At 45.3% G+C, this 19,262-nt stretch overlaps 1 protein-coding gene across 1 annotated transcript in view; it reads left to right on the forward strand.

Moving 5' to 3' along the window:
- Window positions 1-19,262, forward strand: part of vwdel (von Willebrand factor D and EGF domains-like) — a 381,724-nt gene that overhangs the window by 214,171 nt on the left and 148,291 nt on the right. Inside the window, exons 11-14 of the mRNA XM_038797496.1 lie at window positions 7,260-7,468; window positions 8,684-9,681; window positions 10,153-10,289; window positions 17,404-17,562. Coding sequence (XP_038653424.1) covers window positions 7,260-7,468; window positions 8,684-9,681; window positions 10,153-10,289; window positions 17,404-17,562 — 1,503 coding nt within the window. The remainder of the gene's footprint in view (window positions 1-7,259; window positions 7,469-8,683; window positions 9,682-10,152; window positions 10,290-17,403; window positions 17,563-19,262) is intronic.

Consider the following 19,262-nt stretch of genomic DNA (forward strand, 5'->3'; position numbering starts at 1 on the left):
ATCACCACCTTGACCGCTATGGAAGAGGAGGCAACGAGATCAGCAGCATTCATGGAGTTTCTGGTCTTTGAGGATGGAGAAATGGGGGGCTCACAGCTACTTGAATTAAATATTACAGAGATGCATGGAAAACAACAATCACTCATTGATTTGCAGTAATCAGTAACTAAAATATGATCATCAACATAATGATAACTTTGATTCCTTTCTGTTTTCACTTCTAATTCATGGTTTGCATCTTCCACAGGTCCTTCATGTGCCACATAACAGCGGGTGCAGAATAAGGTTGGGAATTCCTCCGAGGAGGTTGCATGCTCTATGAAGCATCCTCATATAACTTGTGTACAGCTTCTACCAGCTCTGATACACTCACCCCGGTGGGGACTCTAAGCTAGGTAGTTGGGTTGTCACGTGGGGAGCCACACATCACCAATGAGCTGGAGCAGATGCTGGAGGCGGGGACAGAAGTGGAGAGTTGCTCCGATGACACAGGACCCTTCCAAGTTCTGCTTAGCTGGACACAAATTCAGAGCTTCAGAGTCATCATCAAAGAAGTAGCAGAAAATATGTGCGGTTCTGTTCAAATTTCCAAACACATTGCACACAATTGCAGAGAAACTAAAGGAATCAATCTCTCATATGAATGCCATACTAATAGTCTGAGGTTTTCGTACTGATATTCGCCTCCACGGAACGAGTGGCTCTTTCCATGAAACATCAGGTAACTGAGTGCAAGTTAGCCCTCAGCAATGGCTTGCACATCAGTCTGCCAATGTAAAATAGAATAGAGCAAAGCCGCGCCTTGGATATTTAGTGCCTCACTGAAGTGCAAATATTCCAGCTATTGGCTACAAAAGTGCGAGTGGACCGTGAGAGGGAAGATGGGTACTCCGCTCAAGGCACTCCCATTCCTCCCCACAACCCTGATATAATTTATTTTTGAATTTATCTGAACTAAAATGTATGGGGGTCACATGTTTGCAATAACCCCCCCATTCACAAATCATATCAGGTTCTAGAGATTCAATCATTTGGCAAGAAAGAACATTTTAAATTATGAATCTAAGGAGTTTATTAACGATTATAAAGGTAAGAAGTCAGAAATATAAAAAGAAAAGTATTAATTAACGTAAGAGGAGAATGCTTAACTTTAGCACCCTCTCAGACCAAGTTATGAAGTGATGGATCCGAAAAACATTTCTCCATAAACATCTCTGCCTGACGTTACCCAGTATGTTTCTCAAGACCGCTTTTTATAGCGTACAAATTGTAAGCCCTACTGAGATAATTGTTGGAAAATAGCCAATTGGTCTATAACTTGTCAATAATAAAGTAAGAAATAGCAGGTTGTTTTTTTCCCGCTGATTATGCATGTTGTCTCAGCTTTAACACAACGCGTCTTCTCAAACTATGGGCGTGATGTAAGCAAAAAAAATTCCGAATCCTTTTTCTAGATGGGATTAGCGGGGATTAGCCTGGCACTTGTAACGCTGGGAACGACCCCGCTATCTAACGGCACTCTGTTGCACACACCCCAGCTCCCCACCCACCCCTAGGCAACACTTAGCATGTGATTGGGAAGCCTCTTCGAGATCAGGAAGCCATTTTTAAACGGCACCCAAATCTCTCGAACCTGCAACGGGACCCCACCTCACAAGGGCAGGGCACCCCTGAGCCCAATCTCTGGGATGGGCAAAATGCCAGCTTGGCACCTCGGCACTGTCAAACTGGCAGTGAAACCTGGGCACTCTGGCAGTTCCAAGCTGGCACCCAGGTGGCACTGCCAGGTTGTCAGGTGGTACTGCCAGTGCCAAGGTGACCAGGTGGCACCAGCAGTGCCAGGGTGCCACCCTGCCCAGAGGCCGACCACACAAGGGCCTCCGATCGCCTGAAAGACCCCCAAGTGCCTTTCCGCCTGGTCCCCATTTATGGGGACCAGAGCTGAACTGCACCCGACTGGGATCTCCTCGGCTAGGCCGGCAAATGCCAGGTGGCCATTCCATCCAGCGTCAGCATAGTTAAGTAGGATTCTTAGTTCCACTCTGTGAGATGAGGTTCCACCCATTGTGTGCGGAATACAGATCTCGACATTTCACAAGAGCTGGTTAGATCCTGCGAGGCACAAGAACAGTCGGGAATCCCGGGAGAGGTCTCTCCAGAGATCTACTGACCCTGTCCAGCCCCTAATTCTGGCGGGATATGGCTGGTAAATTATGCCCTATCGACAGGAGCTATCGGTTGCGATGCATCCAAGAAGTAGCATAGCGCGCTGCAATGTGACCAGTGGATGCTGGGTGATCCCACATCCGGGACCTACCCGGCTCGCCACGCCCAGCGAGATCTAGTACGACCTCACGAAACTTGGCGATGTGAATCCCGCCCATTGTGGGTGGATCACTTGATAGCAAATCTGCATATTAAAGGTAAAACAGCTAGTTTCACTCTAATGTGCGTTCCCAAGATCTAACCAAGGAGTAGGATCTAACTCGCCCACCTTGGAAACTTCGGGTGAGCCCCATTCAGTACGTTCTCCAGATGGAACAGCACTCATGGGGGTCTCCTAGAGGATTGGAAGTTCCTGCTGCATACCCTCTGCGCAGAATGGCACCCTAGCACTGCTGGTGATCCTGGGCGCCCTGACTACCAGCCTGGCACCATGGTAGTGCCACATGGGTGCCAGCCTGGCAATGCCAAAGTGCCAAGCTGTCAATTTTTGCACCGTAGTGATTGGGCCAGGGTGTGCCCTTCGTGGGTATGGGAGGGGTGAGGCCGAGGTCCCGCTTGTAATGAGTTGGGGCTGGGCGGGGTTTGGGGTCGCATTGGGGGCTTGAGAGATCAGGACCTCATTTTGGGGCACCATTTAAAAATAGCATCCTGATCTCACTGCACTGAGGAGTTCCGGCATGTGGAGCTCCTCGGGCAGAAAATGAGGCTAAGTGCAGCCTCGTCAGGGAATTTCCCTCTGAGGGCCCCAATCTACCCAGATGAGTGTTAGATAGTGGGGTGTTTCTTGGGGCTCTGAGCACTGGGAAATACCTGGATAATCTAGCGCCACGGGACCCTATCCCAATTCTGGTAAATTGCACCCTATATCTCTTATCTTGTGGGAGGCTTGAGTGTCCAGCAAAAATTGGTCAACACAGCTGTCTGCCTTTTGGAGTTGCATTCCTTTGGACAAGGACCTCTTCAAGGCCTCTCATAGTCGAGGTTAATATTCATGTTATCTCTTTATTCTGTGGCCTGAGAAGCCCACATTAACCTTATTCCCACAGCACTTTAAGAGTCTATAAATAATCAAGTGTTGATATCTTTATAATGATAAAAGTTTAAACTTTTATGTTCCAAAGTACACTTCCAGCCTTTCTAACATATCTGTTAATGAATTACTAAGTTTCTCATAATTAAGGCTGCCTACTTAAGTAAACTGGCTGGTTTCCAATAATACTGGTTTCGTTTTTATTAAAATTGCTTCCGTCAATTTTAGCGAAAATGCTTAAGAACATATTAATTCAAACTACAAATTTATAGTCACAGTTAAAGTAGTTCAGTCAGATTAAAGCAAATTACTGCGGATGCTGGAATCTGAAACGAAAGAGAAAATGCTGGAAAATCTCACCAGGTCTGGCAGCATCTGTAGGTAGAGAAAAGAGCTAACATTTCGAGTCCAATGACTCTTTGTCAAAGCTCACTGGACTCAAAATGTTAGCTCTTTTCTCTCCCTGCAGATGCTGCCAGACCTACTGAGATTTTCCAGCATTTTCGCTTTTGTTAGCTCAGTCAGAGCTAGATAGGTGGGACGGAATTCTCCGGCCATTCGCTGACGGTGGGATTCTCCAGCTCCGCCGGCAGCACAGCTCTGCCCGCGGGTTTCCAGATGTGGAGTGGCTTTAATGGGAAATCCCATTGACAGTGGTGGGAACAGAGAATCCCGCAACCATCGAATGGCACACTGCCTCCTGCCACCAAGAAACACACAATTGAGAGGCTGCAGAATCCTGCCCGTGGACTCCTGTCTTGATGGCCAAATCTGCTACTGTGCAGGTGGAGCAATCTTCAATGCTTCTGCCACATGCTCCATAGCCCAGAGAACATCAGCCATGAGCATATGAACAGTCAGAGCAGGAGAGGAAGCAGTGTGCCTTTAGCTCTGCTAAAGCCACAGGGGTAGCATCATGTTAAAACAGGGGTGGGCAAACTACAGCCTGCGGGCCGCATGCGGCCCGCCAAAGGTCTTTATGCGGCCCACCAAGATCAAGTCATAAAAAAAATTTTATTTTATTTTATAATTTAAAAAAAAAAATTTTTTTTAATAAGGTTAATTGGGGGGGGCTGTTGGGTTACTGGTATAGGGTGGATACGTTGACTTGAGTAGGGTGATCATTGCTCGGCACAACATCGAGGGCCGAAGGGCCTGTTCTGTGCTGTACTGTTCTATGTTCTATATGAGGCGCCCAGAATCATAACCGGGTGAATCGCCATTTTTGAAAAGTAGAGAAAAAGAGGGCTAAAGGCAGGATGCCGCCGGGGGAAGCACTGAGGTATATGCCGCACGCTAATTGGTTACAACCGGGACTATTAATTAATATACTATGCGGCCCTTTAAAATTGTGAATTTCTGAATGTGGCCCTTGCACGGAAAAGTTTGCCCACCCCTGTGTTAAAAGTAATCAGAAAATAAAGAGAAAGAACGTGTAGATTCAGAAGCACGGTTACTTAGGTGTGTGGAGCTCTTAATGTGTCAATTATATTGCCACCTATGCACCATAAATTTTATTTCAAGTTTCCATTATCCATTCATCTTTACTGATGCCTCTCGCCAGCCAAATGGCCATCAGCCTTGAGGAATATAAAATGACAACAGTAGAAGATGAGCAGTGGATGTTGGTGAGAAGAAAGGAATATTGCTTGTGGGAATACTTTGTGTTGGAGGAGGTGCCGAACAGTGGCTCCAACATTGATGTGCCACATGGCCACACTCATTCAGGTTAGCTGAACCATACCTGTAAAAGCCCACCGCAGGCATCTCGCAGCTGGGTGAACAACTACAGGAACCCTTCCCACATCAGTCTCTTCCTCCATTTCCTGCTGTTTTTCATCTCTTCCTCCAACCTCCTCCTCCACCTGCTCCCTCACCCTTCATCCTTCAGTACCTGCAGTCCTCAAGGGATCCTCATGTTATGCAAGACACACGTCTGGACCCTTTTGTTTTGGGAGAGGTGTTTTCAGAACCCCAAAATTTATCATGGAGTTCAACCAAACCCCACCTTTAATGGATTGTTGCTTTTGAAGCACACGGCTTGTTCCCCAGGTGTAGTATTACAATTATGGACACGTGGTTTTAAAAACAAAACAATGTTTAGTCCATGAATTCAAACTAACCTTTTAAATAAACATTGGATCTCTTAACACCCCTTCTTTCAAAGATAGCCCCGAAAATAATACAACACTACCCAATCCTGAAAACTGTTCCCTTACACATCCAAAAGACTTAACAAATCCTTCAAACAGAAGCACATTAGATTTATATTCAATACTGAGACCTTTTTTACAATTCCGATTTCACCAAAGGATTAAGAGATAGTCCTTCATGGCAGAGATCACCAGCAATACATCTCACAGCCACACCCAAGCTTTCTTCAAACTGAAACTAAAACTCCCAAAAAGCAGAAGTGAGCTCAGCTACCCCCCCCCCCCCCCCCCCCCCGTGACATCACTTCAGTAATATGATCAGCTTCATTTCTTAAAGGTACATTTCTTAAAGGCACTCTCACATGACACTTTGGTGCATATTGAAGGGCACCCCGAGATCTGCCCAATCACAACTTCAGCAACCCTGTGATTTGTTCAGTGGTAACCTTTATACACATGTGGCTTCATTTTTACCATCTATCTTTATCAGTGGCTCCTCACAGGAGTCATAAGCCAAGATCTTAGAGGGTAGACCTTGGCCAGAATTCTCCGCCAAAGGGGTTCTCTGTTCCCGCTGACAGCGCATCCTGCCCACGGGCTTCCCAGTGGCGAGGGGGGAGGTTTCAATGGTAAACCCCATTGACAAGTGGTGGGGTAGAGAATCCTGCCACCAACGAACGGAGCTCAGCTGAGAAACACTGGGCTGGAGGACTGGAGAATCCAATATCCCCTTATGTCCAAGGAGCTAAGCTGCTGACTCTGCTGCAGGAGATTTGACTGGTAGAGAAGGAATGTATCATGACAACTTCCTGGATATCTCGCACAAACACATATGATGAAAACCCCTTGCATATCAGCTGAACAACTGATGGAGTGGAGCCCTTTCATAGAATCCCTGCACTGCAGAAGTAGGCCATTCAGCCCGTTGAGTCTGTAATCATCTTCGGAGAGACCACTCTACCTAGATCCTGTAACCCCGACCATGGCCAGTCCACCTAACCTGCACTTCTTTGGACTGTGGGAGGAAACCAGAGCACCCGAAGGAAACCCCCGCAAATACGGGGAGACTTGCAAACTTTCAATTGACAAATACACCTCATTGATCAGATGATGTCTTTATTGCTTCTTTTTAATCCGTCTGTGACTCCCTGCCCCTGTGTGAATGCAACCATTGTATCGAATCTGATAGCCCTTTCCTTCTGAATGGCCTTATCAGTTGCAAAGTGAACTTAATTGGTGCCCTTGATAAACATGACATCTGTCACCTGGAGATGCACTTATGCACAGCAGATTTTGAAATCCTGCAGGTTTCACCTGAAGGAGGTGAAGGTGAACAAATTAAGGACTGTGACCGTCCTACTTGGTTCCGTTGAAAGGAGGTCTTGAGCTAAGAGGCTGCAGATGTCAACAAGGACCTCTGGAGAAATTCGAACCTGTCTGAGGCAGTAATGTTCAAAAAACTGATTCTCTGGGAAGAGTCATACCAAATCGAAATATTGGGCCAGATATTCCAGCTGTTCATGCTGGTGGAATCTTTGGTCCTGCCAATGGCGCACCCCACCGCAGGTTTTCCTGGCACCGTAGGTTGGATTCAATGGGAAATCCCATTTCCAATAGCAAAACCAGAAGATCCTGCTGTCAGCCAATGTTGGACCACCTCCCGTGGCCAAGAAACACGCTGCAAGGATGCCAGAAAATCTGGTTCATTCTCTCTATCTCTCCACAGGTGCTGCCAAACCTGCTTTTTTGCAGCATTTTATATTTTTATTTTGTACTCCATAAGCTGAATCTCAAAGCAAACGTATCAATTAACTAAAGATGATTTGCTGCAATTTTGTTTCTCTATATAGATCACATTTTCTTCTGGAGCATTTGTCCGTGCTGATGTGAGTGAATGGGGAATGAGTTTAACACTCAGAGCACCAGGTGTAGACTTCCGAAGTACCAGGGGTCTTTGTGGCACATTTGATGGTGATGCAAATAATGACTTTCATGATCCAGATGACACCACAATTCAAGAACAGATTGACAACCTTGATAATTTCATTGAAAATTGGAGGTATGATTGATGAAGAGGTTTTGGCCAAAAATGATACATTGAACATTCTTCGTCCCCTCATGATTGTTGATCTGCAGTGTATATTGCTTGGCCATTATGGAACCCCCTTTATTTTTTTCCAATAACTTCAATAGAATGAAAAATTGGATAGTCCACAAAGCATGTACCAGATTTCTGTTAATGCAATGGTAGGTTTGATTTGTCGATTATGTTAATTCTCAAAACTATGACATGAAATCGTCCCAAAAATGTGCAGTGTTGGCTCAGGCATGAAAACCACAGTGAAGCTCACAAGCTTCACAGGTGTTTTTTTTCACTATATTGAACAGCACTCTGAAATTTTAAAGGGGAAGTGAGATTCTGTCAGTCAGCTGGAGAGGTTGAGCCTAAAAACTGACAATGCCAAGAATCCTGGGATCGGTGCACCTTTGTTAAAGGGAACTCCAAGTTAAACAAAAAGCACCCCCCTACCCAAGACAAACTCTCATAGGCACAGAGAACCCCTCTTCTCCCACCCCCACAGGGACTGAGACCCCCACAGACCCCCTCCACACAGATGGGCAACCCTGCCATGAACAAGGGGAACTTCCGCAATGGAACTTCCCACGGGGCACTGCCGGAATGCCAGAGGGAAAGGCCTGGACATTTCCTTCACCACCCGAGGACTATACGTACGTGTGCACCGCGTGATCATCTCAACTGTTTTTAATTTTTGTGATTCGTTTTAGCATGATGGATAGTCAGGATGAGGTTGGAGGTATCAGCATCAGGCCCGCTAATCTGATCATTTATTCAAATCAGGGTCATATCCTTCCGAGGCATGATCCTGATTCTGTCACCACCAGGGAGTGAGGAAGATCTCATTCTGCGATCTTGATGGCACAAATCCCATTTTTGGCACTTCTTAAGATTTAGCCGCCATTGTGGGATTTGCACCCTCGGTCAACATGGCTATTAGATCATTGGCCGAAGTAAATGGTAAACTACAGAACATCTAATTTAAATAATTTATTATTTAACAACTGTGATTAAGATAAATAAAATAATGAACTAAGGAAATTAATATTCATGAAAACGGGATAGCCTTAATTTAAATAGTAAATCTTTTGGACATATTTTATATAAGTAAAATGTAATCAGCACTTAATACAGAGCTTGTCATTATCCCAGATCTGTGAACAATGTGTAATGTTGTTTTTGGTTATCCTTTTGCAGAATTCTGTCTGGAAAGAGTCTGTTTGATAAAACAGCGCCTTCACCTGTTATTGTCAAAAGAAAACATTATTGTAGTTGTAGTTCTCATTCAATTGTGCTGCAACAATCTTCCAATAAACTTGATTCTGTTCCTCAATCTGCGGCTCCTTCAGCCTGTCTGGGAAGAGAAAATGTGATATTTTCCAATTTGATACCTGTACTGGATGTCACAGCAAAGTACATCAGCACTGTTGAGCTGATTCGAGGAATCAGTAGACGCAATGCTCCAAACAAGTCTCGAGTTTCTACTTTAAGAGATATACATTATGCCAGCCTGAGTAAATTGAATCAAACCGTCCATTTTGCAAGGGTCTCCTATGTGAATCCCAGAGGGAAAACCATGCTGAGAACACAAGTCACTTCAAGGCAACACACTAGAAAGAACAAACATAAATACAACAACTACCATCAGAAAAGACATCTTGATAATAGAAGATGGAAACGGCAAAATTATTATGAACATTTACCAACGTTCCCTTTTCAAAGTCTTACTCAGACAGATTTGGAAGGATTTAGTTACTTCTTTCCTGAGGACCATACTTCTGAACTTCATCAAGAGATTTTGCCTTCTTGGCCTACATCTTCTGGACTGACAGAAGCTATGGTCTTTGATTTATGCCAACAGACAGTTGCCAATTCCAGTATAGGTCGAGCCTGCGGAGAGTTAATCGGCCGACGATTAATGGATGTTATAGATATTTGTATCTTGGATCTTCAGCTGAAGGATGATGTCAGCTGGGCAAGTGGAGGTCTAAGTTTGTTGGAGAATGAATGTGAAAGGAAACTTCTGGAAGTTGGGAACCACCATGAAAGTGGCAATGGTCATTTGTCCAGTGTACCTCAGGAAATCTTGTCAGCACTAAGGTGTCCCAATTCTTGCAGTACCAATGGTGAATGCACTGAGTGGGGTTGTACCTGTTTTTCAGGTTTCAGCAGCTATGATTGCAGTATTTTAGTCGGTAAGTATTGTGGCACAAATCAATAAAGCTTCTAATTTTTTGAACTTTCCTATTGCATTTGCAGTCTTTAGCACATCAATTGAAGTCTTGTGGAATTATTAATAATTAAGCAATAATTGAGACCCTGAAGTTGCAGCTTCTGTTCCCTATTCTACTCATTGGTGAACAAAGCTGTACAGTATGGGGAGATACTGAGCAAAAAGGAGGCATCTGCTCAAGTGGGAAGAACAATCCAGTTACATGCTGCTCGTTGTCATGACCCCCCCCCCCCCCCCCACTCCCTTTTCCCCCGATCCCCCCACACTTTGCTAATGATGGAAAGTAGGAATTAAATTAATGTATTTGAAGAAAAAAATTCAGGATATTTATAGTTTGGAAAACACTTGCATACAACAAAATGTAAGGTCTTGCAAGTTTAACATTTTGTTGAGAGCACAATTTTATTCACATTTTATGATATTAACATCGAAGATCAGCTTCCTGAAATCACAGAGTTGGAGAATTCTGGATTGTGTGACATTCGTCAATATGACTGTACCTCTGTGAGGGTCTTTGGCCAGTGGTTCATGGATGCTGCAAGTTTAACGTGTGAAATCATCAAGCTGCAAGTAAGTAATGTTATAGGATGCAGTCTATACTCAATAGCAAATAAAGTGCAGGACTATTTTGTTAAATATATTTTAACCTTCAATCTGCAGGCAATTGAAAATGGTCTGAAAGTTTTTTAAGAGATGAAAAAGTACATGTTTAGGATGACATTAACATGCTTTTTGCTGACACTTGTCAAGTATGGCTCCGTATTTAGACAGTGAGCATTATTTTGTAGCTGTTTAAATTTAAGAATTCTCATGTTTTATTCTGTGCAAATGTTTGATTTATTGATGCTTTCATTGTGGAAATCTATTATGTTATGCAGGTTGAGCATCCTTTATCCATAAATCCAAAAACCGAACACACCCAAAAACCATACCTTCACATTTAATGTGGCGCAGTCAGTAATGTCCTGGGCTGGGATTCTCCCCTACCCGCAGGGCGGGGGGGTTCCCGGCGTAGCGGAGTGGCGCCAACCACTCCGGCGTCGGGCCTCCCCAAAGGTGCGGAATTAGGCTCACGCCGGAGTGGTTTCCGCTCCGCTGGCCGGCGGCAACGGCCTTTGGCGCCCACCACCTGGCGTCGGGGGTGGCCGAAAGGCCTTCGCCGGTCCACGCATGCGCCGGTGCGTCAGCGGCCGCTGACGTCACCACCGGTGCATGCGCGCTAGGGGGTCTCTTCCGCCTCCGTCATGGTGGAGGCCCTGGTGGTGGCGGAAGAAAAAGAGTGCCCCCATGGCACTGGCCCGCCCGCCGATCGGTGGGCCCTGATCGCGGGCCAGGCCACCGTGGGGGCACCCCCTGGGGTCCGATCACCCCGCGCCCCCCCCAAGGATCCTGGGGGCCCGCTCGCGCCACCAATCCCGCTGGCACCAGAGGTGCTCCAATTCCCGCTGGCGGGAGAGGCCTGTCAGCGGCGGGACTTCGGCCCATCGCGGGCCGGAGAATCGCCACCGGGGTCACGTTGATCGGCGGGGCGTGATTCCCGCTCCCGCCGATTCCCGGGTGGCGGAGAATTCTGGCCATGGCGGGGGACTGATTTACGCTGGCACCGGGCGATACCTTGACCCTTGTCTCTGAGCCAGAAGCTCCAGGTTTGGGTCCAACCCCAGGACTTGATAGCCAAGGAAGGTGCATGCATTCATAACGTGGTCAAGCAGGTTGTGTCAACCTATTAAATTTTTCCAAACATACAAGTGGCTGTCAGTAAGAGTGGGAGAGACTCCTGGTCAGCCACGCTTGATGTGGAGTGGTGTCGCTCGAGCTATAAGCCCCTGGCGACAAACTAGCGACCTGTTCCTGGAATTATTACCTATGGAAACAGCCAGAATTGGTGCATTAGTGCACCAATAGGTGCAGGAAATGAATTGGAATTTGAATCTCATTGACCTTTAGCACGGGAAGTCTAGTTGACTGCCTGCACTGTTTACCGTGCGATTTTTGAGATCAACATGTCAAAAAGAGACTTATTACAAGTACACTGTATTTATTACATCTCACGTTTTAGTCATTTTATTTACTTCAGACTTTAGCTAGTCTCGGGCCTAGCCTTAGGGTATTGTAACGCAAGTTTATGTAGTATCTGAAAAGCAACATTTTTTAAAATTTATTTTATTCCACATGTACCATTAATATACACAGTATGTACAAGTGTTTCCCCTTTATATCCCCCCTCTCCCTTGATGACAAACAATTCCTTACTCATGGATAAGAACGGATATCATTGTGTGTAGAACCCTTCCTCCGACAAAACCTAATCTTCTCCAGGCTCAGAAATTCCTGTACGTTCCCCCATCCATGCCACCACCCCCGGCGGTGCTGCTGACCGCCAATTCAGCAGTATCCTTTGCCGGGCGATCAAGGAGTTGCCCCCTCCCCCGCAACTCCAGCATTTCCGACACGCTGAATATCGCTGCAAAGGGACACAAAGTTACCCCAAACCCCAGTACCTCCGACAAAACCTTAAACACCCCACCCCAAAGCCCTTCAATTCATCAAGGCCACCAAACATATGGGCATGATTCTCTGGTCCTCTCCCGCACTTCGGCCCAAGCCCAATCCTCCTCAAGCTCTTGAACAAATATCACCAGTCAACACGATGGAAGGTCTTCTCTGCATCCTACTATCATCCCTCATCTCGGGCACCCTGCCACCTGACGGGTCATGATCACATTCAATAGCCTCCTAATACTACAGGACAACTGCCACCCCTTCACAAACCCTGTCTGGTCTCCTGCCACCATCTCCGGTACACACCCAATCGCCAGGCGAGTACCTTGCATCTGTATTTAATAACGTGATGGGCAGAGGTGCGGGGTCAGCTCTCTTTCTCTCTCTCCCCCCCCCCCCCCCCCCCCCCCCAGATTATTTATAAATTTCAGCTGGGAAGCCATCCAGCCCTGGCATCTTCCCCAACTGCATCAATCCCATCCCCTCTGCTATCTCCTGCACCCTTAGTGGTTCTCCAATGCCTGCCACCCTCCACCTCTGGGGACACTAACCCATCCAAGAAACCCACCATACCTGCCTCCTTCACCCAGGCTCACAACTCCATCTGTAGAAGTCCTCAAAGACCTCGTTGAACTTTTCTGTCTCCGTCTCCACTCTTTTCCCCTCCCTGCCCCCCATCACCCTCACCTGCACAATTTCCTGTGGCGCTGCTAGCCTCCTCAGCTGGTTTGCCAGCAGCCGACTAACCTTTTCACCATACTTGTACTGGTCCCCTCTCACCCTATGGAGCTGGCCCACTGCCTTCCTTTCTGCCAAAAGCTCCCTAGTCAGGCTGCCGAATATCTACGGTCAATCTCCACTATACTCTCCAGCAACCTCCCCCTCTCTTCCCTCTCAACTTTATCCTTATGTGCCTTAAATGCAATCACCCCCCACTCTTCCCCCCCCCCCCCCCCGACCACCACCTTCAGCGCCTCTCAGAACTTGCCTGCAGAGACCTCCCCATTCTGACTGTATTCTACATAATCCTTCATCGCAGATTGCACCTTATTACAAAACATTTTATCTACCATTAATCTCGAATCCAATCTCCACCCCAGTCTGTGCCCGCCCCAACTCCAGCCTCACGGCAACAGAATGTAGCCTCATGGTCCAAGATGACTATACCTGTATACTCCACCCCATCACCCCGCCAGAAGCTTCTTCCCTACCTCAAATAACTCAATTTTCGTGTATACTCCGTGGACATGGGAGATAAAGGAGTATATCCCCTCATCCCTGTCTTCATCACAAACTTGGGCTTCAACCAGTCCATCCTTGCATCCAGCACACAATTAAAATCACTCCCCATTATTCACTTGTGGGAATCCAGATCGGGGATGCTCACTAACAGCTTTTCATGAAGTCCCCACCATCCCAATTGGGTGCATATACATTGACCAGCACCACTGACGTCCAGCCAACCTCTCACTCACCATCACATACTTACCCCCTGGGTCCCACACCTTGCTTTGTCACTGCAAGTGTAACCTTTTTACTGAATAAAACATGACACCCCTCACCTTAGAATCAAGCCCTGAGTGAAAGTTTGCACCACCCGTCCCTTCCTCATCCACACCTGATCTTTTACTCACAAATGCCTTTCCTGCAGAAAAATCATATCTGCTTTTCAACTCTTAAGGTGCGCAAACGCCCTTGACCTTTTGACCAGCCCGTTCAACCCCCAGACATTCCAGGTTACAATCCTAACCAAAGGCTTTTGACCTCCTCCTCTATTAAGATTCGCCATCATCGCCAACTCCCCAAACCACCCAATTATCCATTCTGCAACCAACTTGAGCCCACCCAAAATAGCCGCCCCCTCGTTATCCCATGCTGGGGAGAATCCACCGCCCTCTTTCCTCACGATTCGTCACCAAAAATCACCCATCAAATGGACAGAAAGTCCAAAACATATACTTCCACGCAGGAGCCAACCTGTGTGCAACCGGACACACCATGGCTGCCACCGGAAATCACTGAAAGCAAAGTTATCTGACATATAGAATACAATCGACCCTGAAGGTTTCGGATAAAAGATACTCAACCTGTATTTAACTCTTTATGTAATATAAATATTTGTATGTTGAAGCCACTATTTTAGCTGATTCAGTTACCTTTTTAAGCAACCATAAACTTGGTCAGGTTGAGAAATCTAAGTTCTCATCTTCCATGGATCAACACTGCCTGAACCTCAAAGTTCAGGCACACACAGCCACAAGCAGACCCTTATTATTCTCTTGGACTCCGCCCAACACTTGAATCTCAACAGGCCATAACTAACTGCAAAGATTATTGCTGCACAATACATAAGCCTTATCTTTTTATCCTGGCAAAATACCGTAAATGCAACACACATCAATGGGCAGTACTGAGTATTTCTGCCTTCTTGATCATAGAATCATAGGATTTACAGTGCAGAAGGAGGCTATTCGGCCTATCGAGTCTGCACCGGCCCTTGGAATGAGCACCCCACCCAAGCCCACAACTCCACCCTATCGCCGTAACCCAGTAACCCCACCCAACCTTGTTGGACACAAAGCGCAATTTAACATGGCCAATCCACCTAACCTGCACATCTTTGGGCTGTGGGAGGAATCCGGAGCACTCCCCACAGACAGTAACCAAGCCAGGAATCAAACCTGGGACCCTGGAGCTATGAAGCAACTGTGCTGACCACTGTGCTACCGTGCTGCCCCTTGATCTTGAAACCCAGAGCAGAGAATCATGGAGGTACATCCCTATGGAAGTGCTGTAGTCATTGGTTACAAAAAAAAAGTAGTTTTCAAGGAATTGACCATCTCGAGCCTGCCAGATAACCATGCCACCTAACCACCCATCTCAATCAAAACAAGAGGCTATTGATGGCAGACAGCAGCCACTTTCCCATAGGTTATGGCATGGTCCAGTCACCACATTGCAACTGCAACACCAAAGATTCACAGTGTGGCTATTGACTAAACTATATGAACTGGGACTGCATTTTCTACTTTGTTTACGTTTATGACTGCGTGATGTAGAAGGAAAGTTATGTCGCTAATCACTTCAGGACTGTGCATTGGGAATGTATAAAATTTACAGGTTTCTTAAAGATCAAGTGCAGAAGGTTACACTGAGTATGAAAATTAGTAAGATGTGTTAAAAATCTTCACTGAATTTGAACATTTTTACTTAATGCCACCAGAATCCCATCATGTAAATGCCTAACGGGCAGCACGGTGGCACAGTGGGTTAGCACTGTTGCCTCATGGCGCCCAGGTCCTGGCTCTGGGTCACTCTCCGTGTGGAGTTTGCACATTCTCCCCGTGTTTGCGTGGGTTTCACCCCCACAACCCAAAGATGTGCAGGGTAGGTGGATTGGCCATGCTAAATTGCCCCTTAATTGAAAAAAAAAATAATTGGATATACTAAATTTAAAAAAAAAAAGAAAAAAAATGTAAATGCCTAACAAGAAAAAATACATCAGCTGGAAAGCACCCCTCCCCCCACTTACTCTGTGGTGTGGCACTGGCCATTGGCGCGATTTTCCAGGTGCTCCAACCAGCGGGAAGGGCTGGGAAATCCCGTTCATAATGTATGAAAGAACTATACATTCATAATTAGTTTTATACATCATGTCAAACCAAAGAGGATTAATCTATGACAGTTAGTTTTCAAGACCATCAAATAAACTCTAATAATATATTCTTATTTCATCAAATTAAAACTGTTGTACAAAGTATTCAGTTTTGATTTCTGACACAGCATCTAATGTGATTACAATTTTTACATCAAAGCGTCTAACGTGTATAACGACTGTTACAAAACACACGCATAAGTGAGAAAATAATGCTTCATAACTCCGAAGAAGCTGAAGATCTGCATTCTTTCACTTTCATTTGTAGTCTTCATAGGACTTCTCTACACTATATGCACATTACATTGCTCTAATGTTGCAGCCTCTTTTGGGATTGGTGCTGTTCAATAATCTTGGCATATTTCAGTCTGAGCTTCTCAGTTGAGCATTATTGTTATTAAATTGCAGATAATTAACTGACTTGGAATATGGAGCATGGATACCCCTGATCCTACCTCGCCTATCCCTACTTTGAGGCAGAAGGATTGATCTGCAAACATGGGCGAGATTCTCCATTTGGGAGACTATGGGTTGCATTCTCTGCATTCGGGATTTTCCATTTTGCCGGCAGCCCCGGGGGATTCCCGACGGCACGGGGAACCCCCACAGTGGGAAACCCCATTGACCAGCCAGCGAAACAGAAAATCCCAAAATCTGACGCTGTGGGACGGAGAAACCCGCTCTATGTTCTCCCACCAGAGGAGAATTGCAACCGATTTACATTCCCCCTGGGAGCGCAAATCGGGACGAAAATCTGTATTCCTTGCCATGCATATCGGGCCGCTATTTTGAGGGGGGGGGGTCCTTCACTTTGGGGGTCTCTGTGGGTGATTCCTTCAGTTATGGAGTCCCGGAATAAAGCTCTCTATTAAGGGGATCCCTGGCATCTCCCTATTTAAGGGGGTCCTTAGGGGTGTATACCTATTAAAGGGGTCCTTTGGGGTGTATACCTATTAAAGGGGTCCCTGTGGGGGTTGAGGGGATGTGAGAGGGGGCCTGGTACAGGAGGGGTGGGCAGGTAGTGCATTGTGGGGGCTGGGGTTGGCCCTCGGATGGACTTTGGGGAAAACTCTTCTAAGGAGGTAACCCCCCGGCCCACTGCGAGGTTCACTACATCAGGGCCACATTGATAAATACAAGAAGTGAAGTAATCTGCACCCACGTAATTTCTGCCCCAGGAGACCCAAAAATCACGAAGGGTCAGAGAATAGAGCGCCGGCCCACTAAATGGATGCAAATGGTTCATTAAGACCTATTTGCATTAATTTACATCCTCCCGTTGGCACATGACTGTGAACCCCGATCCTGTTGCCAGCTGGGGGGAGGACATGCCCAATTTCCCATCGGGAAACAAACTTTGGGCATTGTGGGACAGAGAATATGCTTGCACACAAGAGAAGAGGGTAAAATTTGGTCTGCAGATGTAAGAACCATAAGGAGCTAGCTTGAGGTGTGCTCTAATTTTTATAATTATGTTGTCTGAATTAATGTTGTTTCTTTCAATTTTTTAAATCTAATTGAGCATAGTACGTCAATGATGAATGGGTTCCAACTGTCTCACAGCCGACAAAAGCAACATTTTTGAGTAATCGAGTTGTGGATTGCCAGGTTCCAGCTGAGATTGGTCAACCATTTGAAAGTATAGACCTCGTTGATGACAAGCCAATTGCAAGATGGCAAGTCAAGGTGTGAAATTTTAAATTTGCAAATAATTTGTATTAAAGAATGATATGAATCCTCAATTTTAATTATTGTAGTCTGCAGCAATCAAACTGCAGGAGGTTGGAGCTTACATAATTTTAGCTCTTAATTTTAAACATGTCTTCGTACCGACTGCAGAAACTCATAGAATGTTGTGATTTAGTCTGCACTTCTCTCGTGTCAAAAGGAATGTTTGCAAATATTGCAATTTCTGGTACTTTTAACTTCATTACCTTTTTTGCCCCTTAAATTCAAGTATTCTCATCTTCTCTCATGATGTGAAGATAAGATAAAGCATTTATGTGGAGAATATTAATCACACAGCACTAGTTACTGATAAATGTACTTTTTTATATTTATATCCTCTCAATAATTTTGTGATCTTTTGTAATAATCTTTATTGTCACAAGTAGGCTTTCAGTAACACTTATTACAGGCCAGGGTTTAGAGAACACCAAAGTGTATCGGGGGTTCATCTGACCCATAACTATGAATAGATTTTGCTTATGGGGAGCCCAAGGGCCTACTTTATAGGTGTGATGCAACAGAGATCTAAAGTACTTTTAAAACAAAACCATGTTTATTTATGAATCCAGTTAACACTTTATAAACACACAGTAAACTTCTTAACAACAATCAACACGAATGATCCCCACAGATACAATGTTCTATAAGTAACCCTTCATAACTTTCCTCACAACATCCATAAGTTACAGAAAGTCAGCAGGTTTAAATTCTCTACAGAAACAGGTATTGCTTTGAAATCTTCAAATGATCTGGAGACAGTCTGGAGCTTGTAAAGAGAGATCATTAAGCAGCTGTTTGCTTTGCCTGCAGCTATCCAGCTCTGAAAACTAAACTAAAACATGCTGTAGCTGCCTACTCAAAAACGAAAGTGAAAGGCAGCCAGCCCAGCTCCACCCACACTCTGACATCACTGCAGCTATTTGATAAACACCCAGTTCTTAAAGGTACTCTCAGATGACACACTGCAATGAAGTTATTGTGAAAAGCCCCCAGTCGCCACATTCCGGCACCTGTTCAGATACACAGAGGGAGAATTCAGAATGTTCAAATTACCTAACAGCATGTCTTTCGGGACTTGTGAGATGAAACCGGAGCACCCGGAGGAAACCCACGCAGACACTGGGAGAACATGCAGACTCCGCAGAGACAGTGATCCAAGCCGGGAATCAAACCTGGCACCCTGGAGCTGTAAAGCAACAGTGCTAACCACTGTGCTACCCTTCCACTCTGAAATGAACTATCTAAACAATTTAGTTATAGTGACAACATGTATTAGTGTTTTGAATGTGTCCTTAGTTCTTTGTAATCGCTGCATATAAGTTAGAGTCACATTAAGCTTGAGATGTAGTTTTCTCTAAATTTGCAATATGAATAATCAATTAGTAAGTTTTCTACTGCAGTATTAATCATTTGTGCAGTGACTTGCATTCATGCAGTGAAAACAATATAAAATGCGTAAATTATAAATCTTGTTTGAGGAGTTAAAATTGGACTAAATTTAATCAGTGAGAAAAATTCTGAACATGAATTTTGAATTTATATGATTTAAAATTGGATGTAATAGTATCCTGTGGCTTTGAAATTAATGGGAGAATTTTGGGTTCCGGTTTGGAACTCTGACCTTGGGGTCAGATATGTGTCCAGACCTGCAATGTGTA

Source organism: Scyliorhinus canicula, chromosome 5, assembly GCF_902713615.1.
Source record: "Scyliorhinus canicula chromosome 5, sScyCan1.1, whole genome shotgun sequence".
Classification (NCBI taxonomy): domain Eukaryota; kingdom Metazoa; phylum Chordata; class Chondrichthyes; order Carcharhiniformes; family Scyliorhinidae; genus Scyliorhinus; species Scyliorhinus canicula.